Below are 25,002 nucleotides of genomic sequence, written 5' to 3'. Positions count from 1 at the left end.
GGGACGTCACTCATAGAAAATGTGTTCACTTTTTTTATTAATGTTTAATTGTTTATGACTTGTGTGATGTATGATGCTTATGCTCGCTGTTTACAAATTAAATAGATACAGTCTGGCTGGAACCGTATGTATTTATCAACTACATATTGTCACTTTGAGTTACGCCAATATCGCTTACAGCAAATTTGCTTGTGATACCTGTGACTAAGCTGAGCATCTTATTCATTCTTTCACATTTAATTTAGTATCTTCTTATGACAACTTTGTTTTGTATAACTTTAGGTGTATGGTGTGTTAGTACTGTAATGTCGTGTGAGCATGGTCCGTTTTAAATACCTTCAGACAGCAGTGCGGGACTACAGGTTCATCTACATGACTATGTCGTATGTATGTTATTTATACGACAATTTTATGCGGTATTGCAATTATGTTTAATGTGTGTTAGGTATGGCCAATGTTGAGTAATTTCGTTTAGGTAAAAATAATCTTTTGGAAGATGGATATTGTAATATTCATCTTGGAGGCTGCTATGTTCACGAAATTATGGCCAAGTTATCTGTCTTCGTATTGTGACATGGATTGTCGCGCAATCGTGACGTCATCATTGCGATGCACTGTCACGCTTGAGCGACAATCTCTCATCATTCTTTCTCTAATTTTCTAACTTGTGTTATCCAAACGTGCTTCGTCTTCCTTTTACGATGTGTGAATCTAACGAACGGACGTAATTAAGAGTGTGAAGTGACTATTCCACATCACAATTGAACCAGTCTCTTTTGACAATATACCATCTTAACTCAACACATGTAGAAGTAGTGGAACTTGAGTAAAAGGTTAGAAAGAAGACAGGTTGGGTAACAGTTAATGCATAGCTGTTACCAGAAAGAAAGAACAACAACGATGAAACATCGTAGGAAAAAATAACATATTTCTTATTTTTCTCAAAACTACTTTACTATACCATTTTACATTTAATTGCTTCACAATTTTTCTGCTTGTAGAAAATCCCTAAAACTACAAGTGCTGATGGAGTTCAAGTTTTTCCATATTTTCGTTATGAAACGGTTGACTAATCATGCACGACGTTGCGATAAAACCGGATGGATCAACCGTTACCCGGCTCAACTAACCAAACCTTCCCCTACCTATTCAACTGGTACCTCTAAATACCCATTGTCAGGCATTGTAGGCATTGTCGGGCATTGTCAGGTATTGTCAGGCATTGTCAGCTTTTGGGGGGTTGTGGAGCATTTTCAGGGATTGTCGAGCATTTTCAGGGGTTGTCGAGCATTTTGAGGGGTTGTCAGGCATTGTAGAGTAGCTACTTTCAGGCATTGTTGAGAGTTTCCAGGCATTGTCTAGGATTTCCAGACATTGTCGCTCAACATCAGTGGTTGGCAGGTTTGGTAGTCATTATGGAACATTTTCAGGCATTGTCGAACATTTTCAGGGATCGTCGAGCATTTTCAGGGGTTGTCAGGCATTGTAGAGTAGCTACTTTCAGACATTGTTGGGAATTTTCAGGCATTGTCTAGGATTTCCAGGCACTGTCGATCATTATCAGTGGTTGACAGGCTTATTATGCATTATAGAACATTTTCAGGCATTGCCGAACATTTTCAGGGGTTGTCGAGCATTTTCAGGGGTTGTCAGGCATTGTAGAGTAGCCTACCGGTAGCTACTTTCAGGCATTGTCTAGGATTTCCAGGCATTGTCGATCATTATCAGTGGTTGACGGGTTTCTTAGGCATTATAGAACATTTTCAGGCATTGTCGAACATTTTCAGGGATGGTCGAGCATTTTCAGGGGAGGCGGGAGGGGCGGACCGCCTCGGCGGCAAGTCTGGGGGCGGCACTTTCAGACTACGATTTTTGATTTTGATTATAATCTGATAAAAAAACGCATTTCATTTTCACACAGGGCCGGATTTAGCTGATGGGGGGCCCGGGACACTTTTAGATCGGGGGGCCCCCGTGCAAAAAAAAATTTTGTGCCTACGGCGCGAAACACCCCCTCGACGTCTACAGTAGCATGAATCCACCACTGCACAGCCTTTTTCAGAAACTACAAATCTAAAATAAAAAAAATAACACAAAATCACACTTTTTTTACGTATGGGGGCCCTTTAAAAGTCGGGGGGTCCGGGGCACCTGCACCCTCTGCAGGGGCGCCGGAAGCGGGGGGGCAGGGGGGGCAAATGCCCCCCCTGCCCTCAAATTTTCTGCAGATGGAGGGGCAGGGAGGGCAATGGTGCCCTTTTAAAGTCATGTAAGCTACTGCACATTTTGCAATATAACCATTTCTGCTATTCGCTTTTAGCCTAACTATAATCTTTCATTTTTGCCTCAAAATATTATTTACGGCACAAAATTTCGCAACACAGTAGGCTACAGGCGTTAAAACTCGTTTTTTTTCGGCAGCCATCGTGGCCTACCGGGAGCTCCTTCTCAGCGGCCAAATCTGCGTGCTTGGAGGCCAAAATACAAATAACGATAGCACAAGTTAATAGAATTAAACTTGCAACAATGCTAAAATGATCACTTAGCGTTGTTGAAGTCTGGGCCTGGGCGACGTCCTAAAATAGAATCGTTGCACCACGCAATAACTGCTTTATCGAGATTGTAATCCAGTAGGCTACTATTCAAACGACACTCTCACGAGTGTCTCCAATGTGGCTGATTTTATAGAAGTTCGCCACTCCCATAGAATTCTTTTTAGCAACGAAAAACAACGTTCGACATGACTGTGTTGACGATGACGGCAAGGTAATAAAATAAGTATTTCAATGATTGAAACATTACTTGTAGGCTTTAACTGCCCTTTATCAGAACTGACGATGCACTAGCAAGTGCGAAATATTTTTTCTGTTACATCTACTGACATCTGATCCCTGTTGCTCTAGCAATTGAGGTTTTAGCTATTTCAATGATGTACATTACTAAAAGAAGCATAATTTTTGCAAAATATGATCAAAAAATGTTTTCCCCTTTGATGCCAACTAACTTAGTTCTCCTTTTTAACAACGGTTTAATGTCCGACAACATCGAATCGACATAAAAACGACAATATTGCCAGTCGATGTAAATTAGCACTTCGGATTAAGACTTTGTTAAAATAAACGTCGGGAATTACAAACAAGACTTACAGCGCTGGCGATCGAGGATGAATAATGGATATATTCCATCAATAACAAATATTCCCCGCACAACAGTGGCGATTATGACGCGCTGACCTAATTTTGCGTCACTCTTTGATACTACATATCTTCGACAGTTAATCCACGATCATTCTATTGCGAAATTAAATAATTGGCTAGAAGAGACCGGCGGCAAAACTTGGCCGATTGAGGAGATAGCACCGGCGGTCATTCAAGCACTACTTAGCGGCCATGGCCGCCGGCTGCTTTAAGGCTTGACAGTAGGTTACATCATTATAACATAGCATGGTGCCCTTCTTTGTATACCGGATTATCATTATCGCTATATTTTATCTTAAAACTTGAAAAAAATTTGGCCTTTTAGTAAACAAAAGTGCCCTTTTTTCGTAATCTTGCCCCCCCAGTCAAAAATCGTTCCGGCGCCCCTGACCCTCTGCCCCCTTAAATCCGGGCTGGTTTTGCATGCTTTTTCTTGAAGGGGCAGCAAAACCTGAATCCGCCCCGGGCGGCACATTCCCTAGCTACGCCACTGCCGACAATGCCTGCCAGAAAGAATCTAAGGTACTTTACAATGTCTGAGAACCCCTGACACCTAAAAATGTTCGATAATGCTTAAAAATTTCCGACAATGCCTAACAACAAGCCTGTCAACCATTCATAATGATCGACAATGCCTGGAAATTCTCAACAATGCCTGAAAGTAGCTATATACTCTACAATGCCTGACAACCCCTGAAAATGCTCGACAACCCCTGAAAATGTTCGACAATGCCTGAAAATGTTCTATAATGCCTAACAAACCCTTCAACCACTAATAATGATCAACAATGCCTGGAAATCCTACAGAGACCTAGACAATGCATGGAAATGCCCAACAATGCCTGAAAGTAGCTACCGGTACTCTACAATGCCTGACAACCCCTGAAAATGCTCGACAACTCCTGAAAATGCTCGACAACCCCTGAAAACATTCGACAATGCCTGAAAATGTTCTATAATGCCTAACAAACCCGTCAACCACTGATAATGATCGACAATGCCTGGAAATCCTAGACAATGCCTGAAAGTAGCTACCGGTAGGCTACTCTACAATGCCTGACAACCCCTGAAAATGCTCGACATCCCCTGAAAATGTTCGACAATGCCTGAAAATGTTCTATAATGCATAATAAACCTGCCAACCACTGATAATGATAGACAATGCCTTGGAAATTATCGACAATGCCTGAAAGTAGCTACTCTACAATGCATGACAACCCCTGAAAATGCTCGACAATCCCTGAAAATGCTCGACAACGCCTGAAAATGTTCCATAATGACTACAGTACCAAACCTGTCAACCACTGATAATGATCGACAATGCCTGGAAGTCCTGGACAATGCCTGGAAATTCCCAACAATGCCTGAAAGTAGCTACTCTACAATGCCTGCCAACCCCTGAAAATGTTCGACAACCCCTGAAAATGCTCGACCATCCCTGGAAAAGTTTTCCCTGAGCCCTTTTTGAGGCGATTTGTGCAGTTCATAGCTGCACAATAAGGCATTTTGTAAACAATTTGTAGCACGTATATCAACTTGAGAAAGCTCCAGCGGTGAATACCATGTGCTAACAAAGATGGCGGCTAGCAAGTTGCGACGGTGCCATATAAAGCGCTCTATGACGCTTCTACTCTCTTAGGATTTCTGTGGCTTCGACTCCCAGACTCCCCAACACTTTCTCAGAAATCCAATTCGAGTTACATTTTACCTAAAAAAGTGGTTTGGTACAGATAGTTTAACTTTCGTGGTTGTGTGTGAAATAACTTATTCACTTGACTGCTAAAAATATTCAACTTGTCAAACTGGACCTTTGTTAAGATTAGTTGAATAACCTTGGGTTACACTACAGTAGGCTACTGTAGTCCAGTGGTCCCCAACCTTTTTCTCTTACGGATCGGCTTTGTAATGAAAATAACCTCGCGGACCGGTGATTAGGAAGAAGTCTGGAAAGATTGCTCCCCAGTTAAATTTTGACTAATTTAATAACGCTGTTTTGATCAGGGTTGCCAGATCCAAAAAAGCTTTGCCTGCCAAATGTTTCGTAAAAACCGCCAAAAAACTGCCAAATTTTTCAGGGTTTTAAAAAAACTGCCAAAAAAAATGCCAAACTGTTAGTGCGGCTTGTCCTGTTAACCAGCAAGGCCATACACCATAATATATGGTGCTAAATATAGCTCTGATGGTATATTGTCTTAATTTAACTTGATAGACCACTTAGTATGAATAATGAAACACAAACTGCATGTATCAAGCTAAATTAAAACAAACTTTCAAAGGTTGGAGGGGGCAGCCACATAGTTGGAGCTATCAAGTATCAACGAAGCGCAATTAGAAGAAGGTGATAAAGACCAATTGGCCTGGGGGGAATCTATGGGGGAGGGTTGGTTTTCTAGCAGGTTTTATAAGTTTAACCTGCATGCAATAGCATTCCTCATTATCAGAATCACTGGTAGTGGTATGTTAGTTCAGGTTTGTTTTCCTTGCTTGGCGACACAAACATTCTGTCCCACATATTTACGGTACTTTTTACAGTAGGCCATTCATTTAATGCATGCTTTGTAACCAATCTAGCCAAAGTCTGAAAAACAAAAAAACTCAGTGTTAAACTTCAACAGGTGAAAAGAGGACAATGTCAAGAAACACTATTGGTAAATATCACAAAAACTTTTAAGGTTTAAGGATTTTCACAATGTTAATGGCATGAAGGAAATACACCTACACCTGATAACTTTACATGTCAAGAGGCTACAGTTATTAGCAGAAATGCATGGCATCTGCATTGACGCCGGTATGCCAAATACGTTCCGGTTCAAATTTCTACAAGGTCTCTGGCTTACGCTATGCTTTCAACTCAAACGGTGCGACATCGCATCATTAACCATAACCTGTTAACACTTTATTAGCAAGAAAATAAATGTCAAAACGCATCTCTCCAGCTGTCTAGTCCAACTCCAACTTTGGACTTGGTTGGTGACTGGCCAGTGGCCTCTGGAGCTTTCATTTGAATAAATTAGGAATTCAGAGTTTCCAGACCATAAATTAAACTTTTTTGATGGACTTTCATTGATAAAAGTATTTGAAAAACTTTAGTGGTGAGTTGTTCCAGTAATAATTACAAAAAAAACACCAAAAGGTGCCAAAAAAACACTAAAGTACAAACTGCCAAAAAATGCCAAACTGCCAAACGTAATTTTCTCCTGCCAAACGCTTTCAAAAAACGCCAAATTTGTGGAATTTGGCAGGAAAAACGCCAATATGGCAACCCTGGTTTTGATCGCTTTTAGAAAGCTTTTGGAAATGGACTGTGTTGTTTCTGGCTTGCTTTGTTATTATTGTGACAACAGAAACGGCCAATTGTTGTGTCTTTTTCACATACAGAGTTGCCAAGTATAAACTCTATCCCAAAATAATATAGGCCTAAGCTGTAAAATGAATTGAACGCCTGACCAATCTTATCAAAAGATAAGGAGCTCAAGATGTAGACATAAGACTCATGTTTAAGCGTTTATTGTTTGCATTTTATTATTGAATACTGGCTGTCTTCAGAATTTTTACCCAATTTTGCATGGTTTAAATTATTCTACAATAGCCTAATAATGCTACGAATGCGTTCTTATATAGCACTACACTACATCTATCTCAGATATTGCTCTCAGCATTTTATAAAGCAGTAAGTGTAGCCGAGCAGGCTAGATTATTACCCTGTATTCATTCTTTTGCTGAATGATAAGAGAATAAAATTTAACATTATAAAATGGCAGGTAGGTAGGATACCTACTGTACTTTGGTAGGCTACGAACCAACAAGATATCAAATTCATGACTACAGAAGCGGACACTTTTATTACTAAGCCTAATCTAAAATGCATGATTTATTGCAACGTACAATTATATGCAATAGTCCACTTGAAAATCTTTGCAAACGTTGTTTAAAAATATTCAAGCTTTTGCAGGCGTTATTTAGAATGTGACTAACGATTGATTATGCACGTTTCATTTTGAAACTGGCATAATCCAAACATTAGGAGCCTGGTACTTTTGTAGTCATTTCGAAAAATTAGAGAGGCTTATTGATAACGCACCATGGCCGATCTTCATAGCAACTGTCCATACAAATCTTAAATATATCAGCTAAAGCTATGTGAGCTAATAAAGCTATAGCCTAAATTTATTTGTTTTTGTGTTGTAACATTTTCTTTTTTTTTATTTTCCCTTTATATCTTAAATTTTTCTGAAGATGTTGCGACCGTGCCAATTTTTTTTTCAACTCAATAACTTACTTCGGTCACAACATGTTTTAACGTTCGCGTTTTGTCGTTTCTACCCTTTTCTCGACCTTTGCTATGTTGACGTGTATTGTTTTGATATGACGGCCAGAAATAAAAACAGCTGAACTGAACTGATGTAAAATATTTGTTTTTATACATGAAGTAGCTATTTGTATATTTGGCAACGCTGCTTCATTAATTACGTTAGTTGTTAGCCAATAATTTAGTTGCCTTGCGGCCGAATAAGCGCAGCATAAATATGGCAAATACCTATATTAGTATTATTGTGTTGTTTGTGTTTTTAAACAGTTCTATGGCCCAAGAAACTTCTTCAAAAGATATCAGTCAGGTGCAAATTCAATTTCAGAGTGGTAATATCGCAATTTCTCATCAGATTACTGCTTTTGATAGGCAAAGTCTTTTGCGAAAGCACAATGAATTACGAGGAAAAGTGAAGCCTACTTCTTCGAATATGAGATTTCTTACTTGGGACGATGAGCTAGCAGCAGGGGCACTAGTTTATTCCAGGAGATGTCCCACCATTATTGACAGCAATGTTTCTCACAGCGATTATATGTGGGTTGGACAAAATATTTACATAAGTGAAAATATTCCACTGGATGAAATGTTTCTATCTGATGTGGTACAAAGATGGTTTGATGAAAACATTCACTTCGACTACAAATCAAGACAATGTGCTAATGGCAAGGTGTGCGGTCATTTCACCCAAGTGGCCTGGGCGACTACGCATTTGGTAGGATGTGGGATGACAACTTGCAAGGAAATGGAGATAGGCAATGTTGTGCATAAGATGGTCACAGTTGTCGTCTGCAATTATGTCCCTGGAGGGAATTTTTCCCCCTACCTATATACTCCAGGTGAACCATGCACCAAATGTAATTCTGTTGATATTTGCAAAGATAAATTGTGCCATGATCCAACAAAAAGTGATGGATCTCATTCAAGAATGAACTGGCTTTTCTTGGCAATGTACTTCTTTATATGTCAAGCTTGTTTCGATCCGTGTCTGTTATTAACATGAACGTTGCTCCAGTTGTTAATTCAAGTGTTATCACTAAGGCCCGCAAAAGTCAATAAAATCAAAACTTTTTAAGGACCTCGTCTATCCACGAATCAAAGAATAAAGTTGTTTTTAGCACCTAGGGGACTGTTTCTAAGAAGTTTATAGGTCAAAATAAAGTCAGAATTGACAATAAAGTCAAAATTTTCAATAGCCAAAATTTGTCAAATTATGGAGCCCTTTTGACAAACTTTTTGTGTTTCTTGAGAGTAATTTTTGTCAAAATCCTCGTGGAAGCATTGTAAATCAGGAACTGCGACACAATTAAACCATATTAACCCATAAAAGCAGGAAATATGTGACAATGGCCACTTGGATCAGCAGTAACTTTTATTGCAAATTGTCCATTATTTATTTATTGTTCGTATTTAAATAATTCTTATAAAACTCTTTAACACTCCCTCTTTACAAGGGTGGTCTTTACGAAGATAAACACTTTGGATTTTAAGAATAGCCTACTGACATTCTGTAATACAGAAATGCCTAAGCAAGCTAAATCGTCTTCAGCAAGAGTTATACAGATTTGTGGAGATTTTCCTATTGCCAAATAATACGACGCACTTTTTATAATAAAACACCTTGACTTTTCGACAAAATGTTACGTTTGGGTCTGAAATCGACAAAATATTATGTTTTGGCAACTGGTATCAATTCAAGGATGAACTGTGCCCTCTACAAATAAGCAATTTCGTTAGGTCAGAATTTGATAAAAATAAAGTCAAAAATTTTTTTTTTGTCAAAATAAAAATGGCCCTAGTTATCACATTTGTTACTTCCATAATCAGGTAACAATCTAACAAAGGTTTGCAACGTTTAGTTCGAGGAGAGATATTTAAAATCCTATTGAGTAAAACCTACTCTGAGTAAAGAGCATCAATATGCAACATAATTACAGAAAGCTATTTTGGTAAGGCGGGGTAACAGTGGCTCAATGTTATCTGGTTAATATATAAAAGTGGGAGTTCCTATAGTCTTCTATAGCCAGAGGTGGGCAGTAACTAGTTACAAAAGTAACTAGTTACTGTAGCTAGTTACTTTTTGAGTAACGGTAACTTCGTTACTATTTTCCAAAAGTAACGAAACGCGGTAACTAGTTCCTATTTTAACACTTTTTTCAACAGTTACAAGTTACTTTTGTATTGAAATTTATGTTTCTAATTGCCGTCCATTACTTTGCACATGTTATAGACTATAGCTATCATTTGAAGACAGGCTTCTCACTTCCTTTTGTTATAATCGACTCGGACACTCTCTGGCTCATCCTTCACTATCATCCCTGGCAACCTCCTTCAGCTTAAGCCACCCAGGTATTGTGGATTATCATATCAAGCCATTTGATTTTCAGACGACCTGTTGCTCTCTTTCGCTAACTAAACCATAAAACCAAGCATAATGAATTAGGCAGAATCGCCTAATAAAAATTCAAAAATTTTGAAAAGGGCATTCAAAAATCTGCCAACATCCGTTCGGCTGCCAAATACCATAGTAGCATAGGTCGCCATTTACGGTAGTTAATAATACGGCGATGACGAAAAACGCAAAATGCTTTATGTATTTTATATTTAAGTTATAATTTTTGAAATAAAGGGCATATTCGGCGCCTGCGTCACTGCCGTATGGTGTAGCGATCTATATGGGCTACAAGGGCCTTGCAAACTGGAGGCCAATATAATTTCGATTTTTTTTTTTTACTTTAAGCTAAACTCGCTTTATATTCATTTGGAATGATGGTTTTGAGAATCCAAATTGCCAAAGTGTGATCACTAAATCTCAAGTCTCTGCAAAACTCCTAATATCACGTCAAAAATATTAGGGACGACAATCAGGAGGTGTCAATTCACTAGCTAGCCTACATTTATTGAAAAACACGTATTGCATTAATCTGCCATAACAATGAAGCAATAATATAGGAAGTAGAGTAGCCTATTCCTCTAGGCTACATTGTTTGGGATTGTTAAAATAGCCGCGTCTGAAGTGATGTGTAGCCTATATTATATAGGCTAGAATCTATTCAGAAGCTCTGGCCAATTCTTAAGAGCGCCATGTGATCTTTAAAACAGTACCGTATTACTCTATATTTTTTCGCACCAGTAGCCTATCGCACGTGTATTTAATATTTTTTCTCGGCAGTCGAGTGTAGCAAGAATTGACAGCGATAGACACCGTGCTTCGCCCATGAAGCTGGGCTCGTCAGTATCGCACCACTAGTTCATGCGTTCGGTGTTGGCCTAAACCAGTGACTCTCAACCGGGGTCCATGTAAGTTTCCGAGTTTGCAGTATGATTGATATATTACGAAATTTAAACATTGGTCGTGCTTTAATTTTATCGATTACAGTAGGCTAATTCTCAAACTGTAGCCTACGTCGCAACGAACTGGTAGCCTACGTTGTTTGAAATTTGAAAGGACATCGCACAAAGGTTAGGTTTCCTAACTAAAAATATCATATAAATGAATTATTTTTTTAATGAGGCTATCTTCAATTTCATTCTTTTTAGACAGCAGATTGTTGATCAATGGTTAACTTAGAAATGCAAACGTTAGTCAGCAATCTATCACTGCTCATAGTTTTGCATTGACTGTGATTATAACGTATTAATATTGATTACAAAAGAAAAAAGAGAGAAATTCTTTGTAGCCTAAAGGTCGTAAAGATTCTATTGGGCTACTTTTTTAATAAAAACCTCTGTTTCCCACCGTATAAGTTAATTTACTCGTAATCATTCTTGTATCATTTGTTCAGTTTGTGCTTTTTAGTCCAGAGTGTCGTTACAGTTATAGTGCAAAGTCAAATTTATCTTGCGATTTTTCATTTTTGTGTATATTGCAGATTTAATTCCTGATGAGGACATACGTACGTGTCGAAAACGTTTGAGTCATTAGGCTATGTTAGATATCTTGTTTTGTATGTAATACATTACTGTATGTTTTAAATAAAAATAAAAAACCGTAGCCACGACCTACTAGAACACGGCCAAATATGTTGCTATTTGAGAAAATTTCTAAGAGTCTGAATTGTTACAATCATAGCTATGATAAACCTGTCATCTTCCCATTACCAGAAGTAAGTAAAATAAGCAATATTTGCACTTAGTCCTAGACATATGTTTGGCTTTTTTAACCGGAGATTAGGTATGGACGTTGAGCAGTTAAGCACAGTTTACACAATAATAATGTAATATGTAAGACTTTTCAACTGCACCCTGGAGGTAGTACCGTTTGGTGTAATTGCATGTTCCATTTAAAATATCAAGGATTTTTTGTGGATTCTATGTTGTAAACTGTTCATTTGATGTGTCAATTTAAATTTTAATTCGTTTGTTTTTCGCCAAGTTTAGTTTTGCAAGTAAAAAATATCGCTATTGGCGAAAGTTCCTGCTTTACAAAAAAAACCTAACGACTGTATGATGAGACTACCTCCAGGATGCAGTTGGAAAGTCTTACATATTTTACATAATTATTGTATAAATTGTGCTTAACATACATATCTAATCTCTGGCAAAACAAGCCAAAAATATGTCTAGATGCAAATGTTGCTTGTTTTACATACTTCTGTAAGTGGAAAAATGACAGGGGTATCATGGCTATGATTGCAACAATTCAGACTCTTACAAATTTTCCCAAATAGCAACATATTTGGCCGTGTTTTAGTAGGCCGTGCCGTAGCCTATGTTAAATCCGCTGAGGTTACTTTGTTTTGCTTGTCTATGGTTCAAAAATGCAAACTCTCTACCAAAGCTTTTTGATAAAATTTATAGAAAATCAGCTCAATTTGTTTTTATTTCTGACCATCACAACGAAAAAACAACATAGGCTATGACAAACATAGCAGAGATCTAGAAAAAGGTAAAAGCCACAAAACGCGGACGTTATAACCTGCATGATACCAAAGCAGGACAATTAGTTTAAAATATGGCACGGTCGCAACACCTCGAAAGCATTAAAATTGAAAGCATTGAAAAACATTAAATCAGCATATAGATTTACTGATTTTGATCCTGTATGCCAACATATTGCTTAAAACATAATTTCGTCAATGTCACCAATTACCATAAGTGCGTCGCGAGTTCAGCAAATTCTTCTAAGTGTGCCGCTTTGAACCTTACGAAACATTTGATTTCATCAGGAGACGCGATATAGGCTACCAAAATTTCAGATAATTTTTTTAGGGGTCACCGACCGATTCGAAGGTAGGCTACCAAAAGGGGTTTGCCAAGACAAAAAGGTAGAGAATCACTGGCCCAAGCTCTACATCTACAACTGCCATTCATCACCTCTTGTTTACGTTGTTTTAATCCAGTATCTTCAAAAATGCAAATACGCAAGTTCAAATTAGTCAAATATACAACTCACGATATACAGGAAGCTCAAATATACAACTCACAATATGCGAAAAACATTTGCAGAATAAATGTGCTCGTGCTCCAGCACATAATATTGGCTCTTGCTATATCCGTCATTACATTTACAAGTCCATTCATACTACTTACGCAAACCGTATTGCATCTTCTTTCATTTCACACGTTTTTGACATAAAAACTGTCCTTGATTTATTTATACATAAGATAAGCGCCTTAAAAATACGAGATAACAACAATAAAATATCCATGCAGGTGAAAAAGACAATAGAAACTGTTTCATCATGAAGCCTGCTTAAGTAGTTCAAACATCTCATTTTTAGGCTTTGGCAACCATCAATCAATCAATGGATTATATATTTGCGAAAAATAGGAACAATACATGTTTGAAATGTGCAAGCTATAAAGTTTTAATACTGACAGGCAGACATCGAAGCGACCACACGGTCTACTGGTCAATTGCCAGTTGCCACCATACCGCATAGGTTTAAGGATAACTTTGCCATTTAAAAATCAAAAAAATGTAACGTTGCAAGTATAGTGTTGTTCCTTTGTATTGGGATGGTGTTTTTTTATGAGATTGCTTACAGACTAGAGATCTTAGTTCCAAGCCAGGATAGGAACAGTACAAAAGCGATGGAGGGATACAGTCTGTGACATCCGCAGCAAAGTGCAATATGCTTCTTGGATCGAATGTGGTGTCTGGATGTTACATTTAATTCGTGAGGAAAGTTGAAATATGTTTCACTGGTGACATATTTCTTGAATACGCTGGGGCATTCAGTTGCATCTGAATAATTGAAAAACGACAAATGGTAAATAAAATATTCCAATGCTATATAGTTGATAAAAATAAATCACCATAAGTTTAGTTGAGAAAGTCTTTTACTAAAGTTTATAGTTTTACTTTATAGGCAAGGTATACGCTTTATTACCAACGGTGATGAACTGTTTTATTTTGATTGACAGCGCACGAGTACAAAATAATTGACACGGCGAGAAGAACACAATAAACATAGCGAGGTCAGAGGCTTTCAAGAACCAGCCAGCCACGCCCCACGGCGGCGTGATTTTGGGGTGGCGATGCACCCGGAACGAAAAAGTCTATCAGCTTAGACGGCGGAGGCAAGGTTGAGGAGTCTAGGTACCTAGAAGGAAAGTGTGGATCGAAAATTTTATACGACTCGTCCGCAGAATTTAGAATAGCAAGCGGGCCAAGGAGCCAGGCTTAGCTTTCCGCAAACGCAAAAAGATTGGCCCACAACGGTCGGGCGACCCGTCGTGTGGGGTTACTGGTATCGACAGTAGTTTTAAACCCGGGCAGCGCCAATGTCTCCACCGCGTGACCGTAACACAGGTACGTTTGACTCCTATAGCCGATCTGCCCGTAGGCAGAGCGGATAAACTTTGAATCTCCCACGAGGAAGAGAAGCTTAGCTACAAGGAAAATTTAAATTCTCGACGGAGACGAAAATAAAATAGAATCTGGTGCGAAGGCTCAATTAATTGGTGTAAAAAAAAGGTAGGTGGGAATATATTGTGTACTTTATCTACTGGAGAAGTGTAGACGTTGAACCAACGAGTACGGATGTGCACTCGCCAGACGTTGGGGCAGATTTTCCCAGCTGGGTAGGGGAGACTAGCGATCGAAGTGCAGATATGACTAGGCTATGTTACCAGGAAAAAATATAGAAGAGTGGGATGAAACTTTGGAGGTTGCATCGAGTTGATCAGGAAATCGTGATTATCGATGTGTTAAAAGCAACGCGAGGTTGATCCGAGCGAGCAAGAGCAGCATATCAAGACAATTCTGAAATATTCAAAGATGAGAATACAGATCGAGTGTTGTTAATGATATTACGTAATTGATAGATGATATGAGTCCATTCACAATATGCAATAAATACTTAATTCATTCATTTATTATTGTTATTTTTTTATTGATGGTTATTGTATTCTTCATTGGGCTTCAGCTTGCTGATGAAAGGAAAATTATTGTTTATACATAAATTGATAATGGAACATGTAGTGGAACAATGAATTTAACATACTATGACGTCACATAATTACTGCCAGGTTATCAAGTTTGTTGTCTTGCGCGCTCGGATACTTACTGCAAGCTTCTGCTGTTGGGGAATTGAGCTTCTGATCGCTGGAGTCGTCAAATTGTACTGTAGCCTATTGTTATTGTTTTAATCCCAGACAAGGAAGTTTGATGTTCGTTTTCTCTTCGATGAAATCTTTCCTCACTCCAATCCAGAAACTTCTGGCACTTACTTCCATCATTCTTCCACCTGCGTCATACCATCTGCGAGTGCGGCGCTTTAGACAGCCTATGAACTTCTGAAGTTCGATCGACTGGTATTGCAGTGTTTGAAGGTGACGTGGCGTTTTTCCAAGTGGGTGTGCAGCGCTTTCTTCTACTGTAAGCCTGCATTGGGGGGCTTTGGTGTGTTGAATCTGTGTCGCGCAAGCGACACTCTTTCGATAGCCCAGGACTTCAAGATGCTGACGTCTCCTGACGACCGTGTCTCTGCCGTCGCTTTCGGGCAGCTTAGGCGTCTTGCCAGTCTGAGGCTCGGCACTCCAGATTCTACGCCTAGCCATCTGGCCATCTACTTTAATAAGGACCCCCTTCCTGAAGGTACCCGTTCTCGACCGTTCCCAACATGCGTACGCTTGTGGAACTGCGTCCCGGCGGCCACCCGTCGTCCAAATGTACGTTGGTCCGCTCGCCCGGATGGCGATCTCGAGTTGATCGCGGAGAGCTCCAAAATCAATCCTTTCCTAAGAAATAAAGTGGTGCTGACGCTCAACCAACACAATGATTTGTGGTGTGAGAGACAGTGGGAATCCAAACCTGACCAAGGCAAGACGGTTAGTGCCCACTGCCTGTTCGGATTTTCAAATTTTTGGACTCAGCTCCCGTAGCTCTTGGATCACGCGAACCGTGCATTTGCCTACAAAGCCCGCCTAAACCTAGTGCCCTTGAAATCCAAACCAAGCCATGGCCGCCCTTATAAACCTGCCATATGTCACGCGTGTGGGAAAGCGGAAGAGACTCTTCCCGATATATTGAACCACTGCCCTACCGTGATGCCTGTTGTCACGGAACGACGCAATTCAATATTGTGGGAGATCGTGAAACATGTAGCCTACCTGCCGAATGGCAACCCTTGCTTACTATAGAATAAGATAACTTAGCACGGTTCCACAACACGTGGAAGCGGGCGGTGCTGATCTGTGCCGTGACATTATCCTGCAACGACCTGACGGTGTCACGGTTGTATGTGACGTCACTTGCCAGTTCGACTAGGGCGCGTATTCCCTTCGAAAAGCCACCGACAGTAAATACGACAAGTACGGCGAGTTCTGTGTAAACGTAAAAGAAGACAAGAAGCGGCTTTGCAAGGATGTCCTGTCACGTCCGTTCGTCGTAGGCTCCCTCGGGAGCTATGTTTCGTTGTGCTCTCGGGCTCTGACGGCCTTGGGTGTTCCTGCTCGTGGGGTAACAGAAGTGGCTATAAAAGTGGCCTCCCTCTCAATCGAAGGTTCCCTCCGTGTCTGGAAAGCTTGGAACACTAGGCTCACTCGTGGCTCACTCGACTCCAGCGATCAGAAGCTCAATTCCCCAACAGCAGAAGCTTTGCAGTAAGTATCCGAGCGCACAAGACAGGAAACTTCATACCCTGCCAGGAATTGTGTGACGTCATAGTATGTTAAATCCATTGTTCAATGACTAGTGTAATCCACACAGTGCAATCAAAGACCACATTTATGACTGAAGTATTTGTTGTAACATCCAATTTACATTGGATTCATTCAAAATAATTCGAAACTGTCGATCAGAGTTTGAAAGTAAAATTCATGAGGCGCTCCAAATAAAGCAGCACAACCCGAAGCTCAACAAGCAATTTGCTGGAGAGGCATCTTTCTTGGTAAATTTGTGCTAAATTACATTTGTTTTATGTTGTTTAGTGGTTTTCCTTGATTGTCTTAATGTATAGTTACTGCTCTCTATCTTGTCTTGTGACTATACACTCCCGCATTGTTTATAACAGATTGTTACCACCTTTTATGTTTGTTCTTCAGTTGTTGCTTGTATAGGCCTACGTAGTTCAGTGGAGCTTGTAATTAATTTCAGTCATTTATTATTAACATTTCACGAATATCTATTGTTTTTGTTTAGACGAATTAAGTTATTTTCCTGACGAGTGCAGAAAGGTTTGCCGAAAACGTTCGAATTTATGTAGTTATCTTTTTATTTTATGTATTGTTTTTGACTTATGCAATTCAATTTTATCAAGTTGCTATCAAATATTATCTGTTTATAGCATTCAAGAAGTATCTCTCTACAAAAGCTATATTGTTTCATTATTAATTTATTTATAAACAATTGCCATTTCATCAGCAAGCAGCAGCCCAATAAAGAATACAATCATCACCAATAAAAAAAATATTAATAATAAATGAATGAATTAAGCATTTATTGCATATTGTCAATACACTCATATCACCCATAAATGACGTAATATCATTAACAACACTGGATCTGTATTCTCATCTTTGAATATTTTGGAATATCACACACTACCTTGTCTTGATATGCTGCTCTTGCACGCTCGGATGTTTATGCGTTATGCGAAGAAAACAATTCTCTGTAAATGATTGAAGATAGGAGAAAAAATTAAATTACAAACCTAGTAATTTTTTTCAACTTTTAGACAATACAAGTTTTCCTCTTTCTGAAAAAATAAGAGCCATGCAGTTTGGCAAACAAAGACCAGAATTATGATGATTGCAAACAATGTGTATGTTTTTAGGGCCACGGGCTCTTTAAAGAGCCCTTGGCAGTTGAAGGGACCTTCTTTAATATTATAGGCTACAATATATTCAAAGTTGACAGCAAACTGGAGTCACATATTATCTACACACCCACAATTGCAATTTCTCAGTTATTGTTTACTGATGCAACATTATTTCAAGTAATCGCCCAACTTTATAATGTTCGTAGGCTCTATTATGTTTGTTGGTTGGAAAACAATTTTAATTGTAGCCTAAACCAGACACAGCTTTATCTTGTGATAAAAAATGCGGTTGGCCAGTAGGCTACATGTGTAGTCTTATATGATGTCCGACGTTTTTTTCGTAAACAGTTGTTCGTAAAACAATTGTTCGTAAACAATTGTTCGTAAAACAATTGTTCGTAAAATTAATTCTTCGTAAAACGATTTTTCATAAAGCATTTCTTAAAGCATGCTTCATAAAGCATGCAATTGAGAATTGATGTATACCAAGAAATGCTTTACGAAGAATTGTTTTTGGACTTTAATTTTACGAACAACTGCTTACGAACAATTATTTTACGAACAACTGTATACGAACAATTGTTTTACGAACAATTGTTTACGAACAATTTACCTATAACCGTCTTATAGTGAGCAGGGCCGGATTTAGCTGATGGGGTGCCCGGGGCACTTTTAGATCGGGGGGCCTCCTGCAAAAAATGTTTTCGAGCCTACGGCGCGAAAAACCACCTCTGCGTTTACAGTACAGTAGCATCAATCCAGCACTGCACAGCATTTTGCAGAAACTTCAAAGGCTGAAAGGAAGAAAAAATAACACAAAATCACATTTTTTCCACGTAGGGGGCCCTTCAAAAGTCGGGGGGCCCGGGGCACCTGCCCCCTCTGCCCCCCCTAAATCCGAGCCTGATAGTGAACCTAGCCCACTTACCAACTGTTCTTGGGACTATCAAACAGTCATATGCTGTGGTTGCATCCAATACAAGGATAAACGGAGTGTAGTCGTCGTTTGCCTTTACGTTAAAAGAATCTTCGAGATCTGATGATGCAAAGTATCTGCATAAAAATCAACGTTATAACTTTTCGACTAATAAAACTTTTCTGCTTTTGTGAACCAACCCAGCAAATTGTCCATTTGAGGCGGTTGACTGTCTCTTATCATTAAATCAGTCCTGTTACTCAACGCAACAAACGGTTTACCAGCCTCATTTTTGTAATCATAAATCGATCTCGCTAACATAGCATCCTCAGTATGATCATGTCAAATGCAAGTGGCATTTGACGTGATCACACTGAGAATGCTATGTTAGCGAAATCGATTTGTGATTACAAAAATGAGGCTGGTAAACTGTTTGTTGCGTTCAGTAACAGGACTGATTGTAACTTTTTGCATAGGAAATATACATTGACCGTCTAACAATACAGGTTTATAGATCACAACATGTGTTATAGCCTACTCATAAATGTGATTACAAAACTTACACGTAGTCTGAGTCCGTAGTTGGTACTGATCTCCCATTAGAATACTTGCGCCTGCTTGTGGTAAAATAGGAAAGAGCTAATTCAGTGTCGATCGTTGAGGACTCTCTGTAAAAATTAAATAGCCTACGGTATATTTATTGTTGTATGCTTAATTTAATGTGGTTCTACGCTCATAATGTAATCATTAGTCCCATGCTATTCCAACGTATTCCCACTGCTTTCGGCATGAAAAAGTACAATCGTTACGCTAGGTATGTTATACGACTGGATCTGAAATCGAACCAAGGGCTATCAGAAGCGAAAGCGTTGATCTTTCCATCATTGTTCAGATGCCAAAAAGCAACATAAACTTGACACTTGCCAGGTAGGTTACCGATAATATCTTACCAGGCTTGCCGAGATCAAAAGACCTAGCCAACTTTTTAGTGTATCGAAAGGCATGCATGTTTTTGATGCGTTGACGTGTTGCCGTGGAACTAAGGAAACAAACTTGCAATTCTAGACATATCCAGATTTCAAATCAACAACAAATAGGCCTAATACCTATAATCTAAAGGTATGGTATACGGCCTACTAGAACACGATCAAATATGTTGCTATTAAGAAAATTTCTATGAGTCTTAATTGTTGCAATCATAACCATGACAAACCTGCTATCTTCCCATCTCCAGAAGTATGTAAAAAAATCAATATTTTCACCTGGACATATTTTTGGCGTGTTCAACCGGATATTAGGTATGCTCGTTGAGCACAATTAACGACATAACAATCTAGGTAAGTTGTAAGATTTTCCAGCTGCACCCTGACTGAAGATAGTTTCATGATTTTATATATGACTTTTAGTGCAATTATATGTTCAAATCAAAGATTTTTTGTGGATTCTACGAGAAAGGATGTTCATTTGATGTACAAATTTAGATTTTAGTTCGTTTTGTTTTTTGCCAAGTCTAAATTTTCAAGTAAAATAAGGCTATTGGCGACAGATCCAGCATTGCAAAAACCTAACGGCGGCATGATGAAACAACCTCTAGGAGTCTAGGATGCAAAAGTCTTACGTATTCTTTGTCAAAGTAGGTTACATCAATTTTAGCGCTATGAGGAGAGTAAAAACATGGCTTTGTAAATATCTTGGAATAACTATCTTGGACTATCTATCACGCTAAATATCTTGGAATAACTATTGACAACCAACTTTTGTTTAAACCCCACATCGATGATATAAAATTGAAACTTGCTCGGTCCGTCGGCATCTTGTATAAATTGAAATCTTTTATTCCTCCGAAAACAAGACTTCAATTATATCACTCGCTTGTGCATCCCCATATACAATATGCATTGCAATAACAATATACGGTTCCACTTTTAAGACACATGTCGACAAACTCCAAGCATTCCAAAACAAAGCAATAAAAATAGTCGCGGGAGGTAGATGGTCGGATCACGTGACTCCATATTTCAAACAACTAAATGTTCTTAAAATAAAAGATTTGTTCAAACTCGAAACTTCAAAATTAATGCACAAATATGAAAACAATTCACTACCATGTACTTTTTCTAATTATTTTAAAAAAGCAAAAAATGTTCATTCTCGCAATACCAGAAATGCAATTGACAAGGATAATTTTTATGTTCCTCAATATTCATCTTCAAAACTTCAACGTAGTTTCAAGTATACAGGTGTGGAAATTTGGAATTCAATCCCATTGGAAATAAGAAAAAACTCACCTAACTCATTTAAAAATCTTTATAAAAATTTACTATACTATCATATTACCAATGATGATGGCTTCAGGCCTATGTAGAACTCTCATTAGATGATGTATTTTGTGTTCATTCAAGCAACTATACCGTAAACTTATGTTTTAGATTCTTTTGCCTCGCTTCTTTGATGTTTAATTTGTTACTTTTTCTTTTGTTGAGGGTGGCTGCTCGACTAGAAGACCTTCCAGGTCACTTCGCAGCCACCCGTTGCAGTATCCACACATTCTACGTTATCGTTTGTTTTATCTGACTTTGCTGAATATGTGTGCTTATACTCGCAACAAAATAAAATGTCAATCAATCAATCAAATCGTACCTCAATGACAGACGACGGTTTAAACAACCGAATATTTGCGACTATTCCCAAACAAATGATGGACACCACTGACTTAAAAGCTATTGTAAAAGAGTTCATTTGAGCAACCGACGCGCGTAAAATGTACTTCGGATTGGTTTGATATTTGTCTATATGCAGTAAACAAATTATCTCGTGGACACATTTTATAGCCTACTTTGCGACAGATTGTGACGCTATGAATGTGAAATTTATTTTTCGTTTCTTCTTGTTCAAGCTATTTCAACATAGGCTCTTTCATTCATTTATCTTCATCTGTCTCACATTTCGATTTATATGCCTAATAGCAGGGGTGTGCAACGTGCGGCCTGCGGGCCAAATGCGGCCCGCGAAGAAAAATTGTGCGGCCGTCGAAGATGTGCCAATTTTGAATTGTGTGCAGCCCGCAAAACGTGTTTATAATTTAGTTTAGTCTAGCACGTGTGAACAATTCATTGTGGAGTGGATTATTGTAGATTTCGCACCTTCTGTTAACCATTTTAGAAATCTCCCACCGGCCACCGCTAATCCATTGTATTTAATTATTTGGAACGTAAAAATGTATGGTCACATAAAAGGCATTATGAACAAACTACGACTTTGGAAAGCTCACGTACAGACAGGAAATCTTTTCTACTTTCCAACTTTGAGAGACTATAGGCTATGCAATGCATTCTGAGAAGAAAACTGAATTTGCAGACCAACTTGAAAAATTGTTGTATGAATTTTTGGCTCCTTTCAAGGACTTCAAATCTCATGAACATTTGTTTGGTATATTCGCTTCGCCATTCAACACAGACATTGACAAAGCACCAGAAGATAGCCTTTAACTTGAACTGATTGATCTTCAAGAGAAAGCGGATTTGAAAGTAAAGAATTTAGAAATGAATCTTGGCGATTTTTACCGAAAACATCTCAACTAAGATGACTTTCCACATTTAAAAAAATCCATGACTTCAAAAATGGCTCTTTTTGGCTCAACGTATTTGTGCAAACAATTTTTTTCTAAAATGAACTTCATGAAATCTCCTTATCGATCGGTTCTGACAGACGAACACTTGGAAAATGGACTTCGAATTGCGAGCACTTCCTTTAAAGTAAATTTGGAAAAAGCCGTCGGGAAAAAGAAGCCAGCTGTAAACTTCTCAGTGAACTCGTTTAAAGACGGTGTGACAATAAATTTGAATAGCAGGTTTCTTCAGAAATTTATGCGTCTTAACTTATTACTTCTGCAAGGAGATAACCCCTCATAATGCCATAAGAACAACATGAATACGGTGACAAAAAACTACTTTTTTGTGTCTGCAACTACTAGAAATCATATGTTAAATAAACGTGCGGCCCGCGGTTTCACTCAGTTATTTATATTTGGCCCTCCTGTAATAAAGGTTGCACACCCCTGCCTAATAGGAGAAAAACGATTAACGAACTGCCCAGCATTATCGCTATACCTTATCTAAAAACTTTGAAAAAAATTGGCCTTTCAGCAACAAAAGTGTCCTTTTTTTATAATCCTGCCCCGCACCAGTCAAAAATCGTTCCGGCGCACCTGGTTATGATAGTAACAATAAAGATTCTTAGTCGGCTTGCATTAGGCGCGTCGGCTTACATTAGGGCGCCGGTTCGACACCGCTCAAGAGCATGTGGCTGTGTCTCTGGCAGGACACTTAAAGGCATGCTTGAAGGTAGACACGAAGATTGGCTTCCTTGCCTTCCCGTCCACTTAATCTAAATCTTCAACCACCAGGTGTAAGCCTGGATACGAGAAACAAAAAAAAACAAACAAGATTCTTAGGAATTTTTCCAAATACAGTAGTAACATAATCGACCGTGTTCTAGTTGGCCGTGGGTGTGGGCATGCAATCCAACTAAATATGTTTTGCTCATTAGAGCCAACTGAAACAACTTTCAATAAAGAATAGCTTCAAGAGAAATTTGCATGTTATTTCTCGAAAAAGCTGTTTTACACTTTAATGCAAAAAAATGTAAGAAAGATCAGGGTTTAGCTTCGTTCTCGATTTATCGGCAGTACTTGAATATACAAGGCTTGGTTTGTTAATTTAGCTATTGAAAGATTTATTTTACTGCTGTGTGTGCAATTCCTTTGAAATTATATTCGTCAGAAGAAAAAAAAAATTGCCTTGTCCTTTTGTTTCTTTGTTGGTTCTGTTTCCTTTAGAAACAAGTTTCTTAGTCAATAAATTAATTTCGTCAAACAGTTTCGTTTCATTATGCGTTCAAAACGAAACGTAAACTGCAGGCATCTCAAAACACAGGAAGCATTTAAATTCACATTTCAAAGCAATCATGCACGATAATTTTCGTAAGTTATGTTTCATCACTAAGTGAGGGCATTGCTCTTTTTCTCTCCTTGTTCAAATGATTTGTCATCCAGGGAATTTCATTTTCCATCAAAAAGGCCACATATAGAAACATTTTAGCAACGTCTGCAGTGGGTTAGCGAACGTAGGCGTAGCCAGGGGGGGCGAAAGGGGCCATGCCCCACCCAAATTTTCAAAGTTTGGATTCCGAAATTGAGCCCTTTGTTGAAAATATAATAAAATTTGTAGAAATTTATAACGTTTTCCAAGTCATCCGGCTAGTAACACCCCCAAGGACTGGACTTGTTTTAGACACACAGAAAGACACCAATAAATTTTGCAAATCGTAAATCGGGCAAAATTTACGCGATTTACGTTTCTTTTAACTAATTTGTGGAAGCAATTTCAGAATGGCTTACTCTGTTAAGTTTTTGTGTAGTTATTGAGTTTTTGTGTAGCTGAGTTTTTGGTGTTCTCTAATTTAGCCGCAGGTTTTGCCTGTTCGTGTGTAAGAGCTACCTTTAATAAGTTAATAGCTGTTTATCTGCTAATAAATTTTATACAAATATTACCCTAAAAGTGTTTCCAGAAAGCGCTATAATCCATTATTTGAGTGCACAAATTTTCCGGGGGAGCATGCCCCCGGACCCCTCTAGAATACGCGTGCCTTCGGCACACTCTAACACCCCACCAGTTTTATTGCTTCCCTTGCTCAACCCACCAGGATACGCCACTGCACATCAGGTGGCGATGGCTTAAATCAAACACTTTGTCGTTCTCTTCAATTCAGCAAATATTTGGCCCACCCAAAAAAATCTTTCTGGCTATACGCCACTGTTAGCGAATCGCAATTACTCGCTGTACTAGTGAGTGCTCAGCCTTGTGCTGATAGTCGGGAAGAACGACCCTTTCTTCACAAAATCTGCAGTGAGACTTCATCGAATCAAATAATTCAATTCGTTTTGCTATGACATAAAAATAATTGCATAGGTTTGATTTTGTGTTGTTTTGAATTAGAATTTTTTATAGAAAAGTTTTTGTTTTGTTGTATGGAAGGTCCAGTGTAGTTATAAATAAAATTTAAGATAACACGCTGTCCACTGAAATTCAATAAATTTCCAGTCGATTTTTGAAAGCCAACATTTTAGATACTCACATTTTTGAATCTCCAAATCGGCGACCCCTCGATGCCCCTTTAATGGTACCCCGACTTCCTCCACGACTCCCAATACTACTCCAAATTCTGGGTTTTCTACCGATTCTAGCTCTACCAATGCTTTTAAAACGGAATCCTCTTCCGAAAGTGAAGCTGCTGTGTAAGTACATCACCAGCAACACGGTCAAGCAAAGCAGGAACACTCGTTTTGTAACATTCATGTTTAAGTAAAATATATTA

General features: G+C 38.6%; 2 protein-coding genes across 2 annotated transcripts; one reads left to right on the top strand and one right to left on the bottom strand.

Moving 5' to 3' along the window:
• Positions 1-7,686: 7,686 nt before the first annotated feature.
• On the top strand, positions 7,687-9,052 carry LOC145785629 (GLIPR1-like protein 1). The gene has a single exon (XM_082597305.1). It carries the CDS (start codon positions 7,724-7,726, stop codon positions 8,504-8,506), a length of 783 nt encoding a protein of 260 aa, XP_082453431.1. The 5' UTR covers positions 7,687-7,723; the 3' UTR covers positions 8,507-9,052.
• Positions 9,053-12,820: 3,768 nt separating this feature from the next.
• On the bottom strand, positions 12,821-25,002 carry LOC145785728 (uncharacterized). The gene is made up of 4 exons (XM_082597428.1): positions 24,763-25,002; positions 19,191-19,295; positions 18,640-18,764; positions 12,821-13,693 (listed from the first exon to the last, which is right to left on the bottom strand). Exons 1-4 carry the CDS (start codon positions 24,981-24,983, stop codon positions 13,488-13,490), a joined length of 657 nt encoding a protein of 218 aa, XP_082453554.1. The 5' UTR covers positions 24,984-25,002; the 3' UTR covers positions 12,821-13,487.

Source organism: Aplidium turbinatum, chromosome 16 (assembly GCF_918807975.1).
Source record: "Aplidium turbinatum chromosome 16, kaAplTurb1.1, whole genome shotgun sequence".
Classification (NCBI taxonomy): Eukaryota; Metazoa; Chordata; class Ascidiacea; order Aplousobranchia; family Polyclinidae; genus Aplidium; species Aplidium turbinatum.
Note: the sequence above shows the minus strand (reverse complement) of the source record. Positions and strands in the feature narration are given on the sequence as shown.

Coding starts and splice junctions, on each gene's coding strand:
- LOC145785629 (XM_082597305.1), top strand. CDS start 7,724: ATGGCAAATACCTATATTAGTATTATTGTGTTGTTTGTGTTTTTAAAC.
- LOC145785728 (XM_082597428.1), bottom strand. CDS start 24,983: ATGAATGTTACAAAACGAGTGTTCCTGCTTTGCTTGACCGTGTTGCTG. Junction 19,296..24,762: donor CGATTTGGAGATTCAAAAAT/GTGAGTATCTAA, acceptor TAATTTTTACAG/AGAGTCCTCAACGATCGACA. Junction 13,694..18,639: donor GATAGTCCCAAGAACAGTTG/GTAAGTGGGCTA, acceptor TCAATTATTCAG/ATGCAACTGAATGCCCCAGC.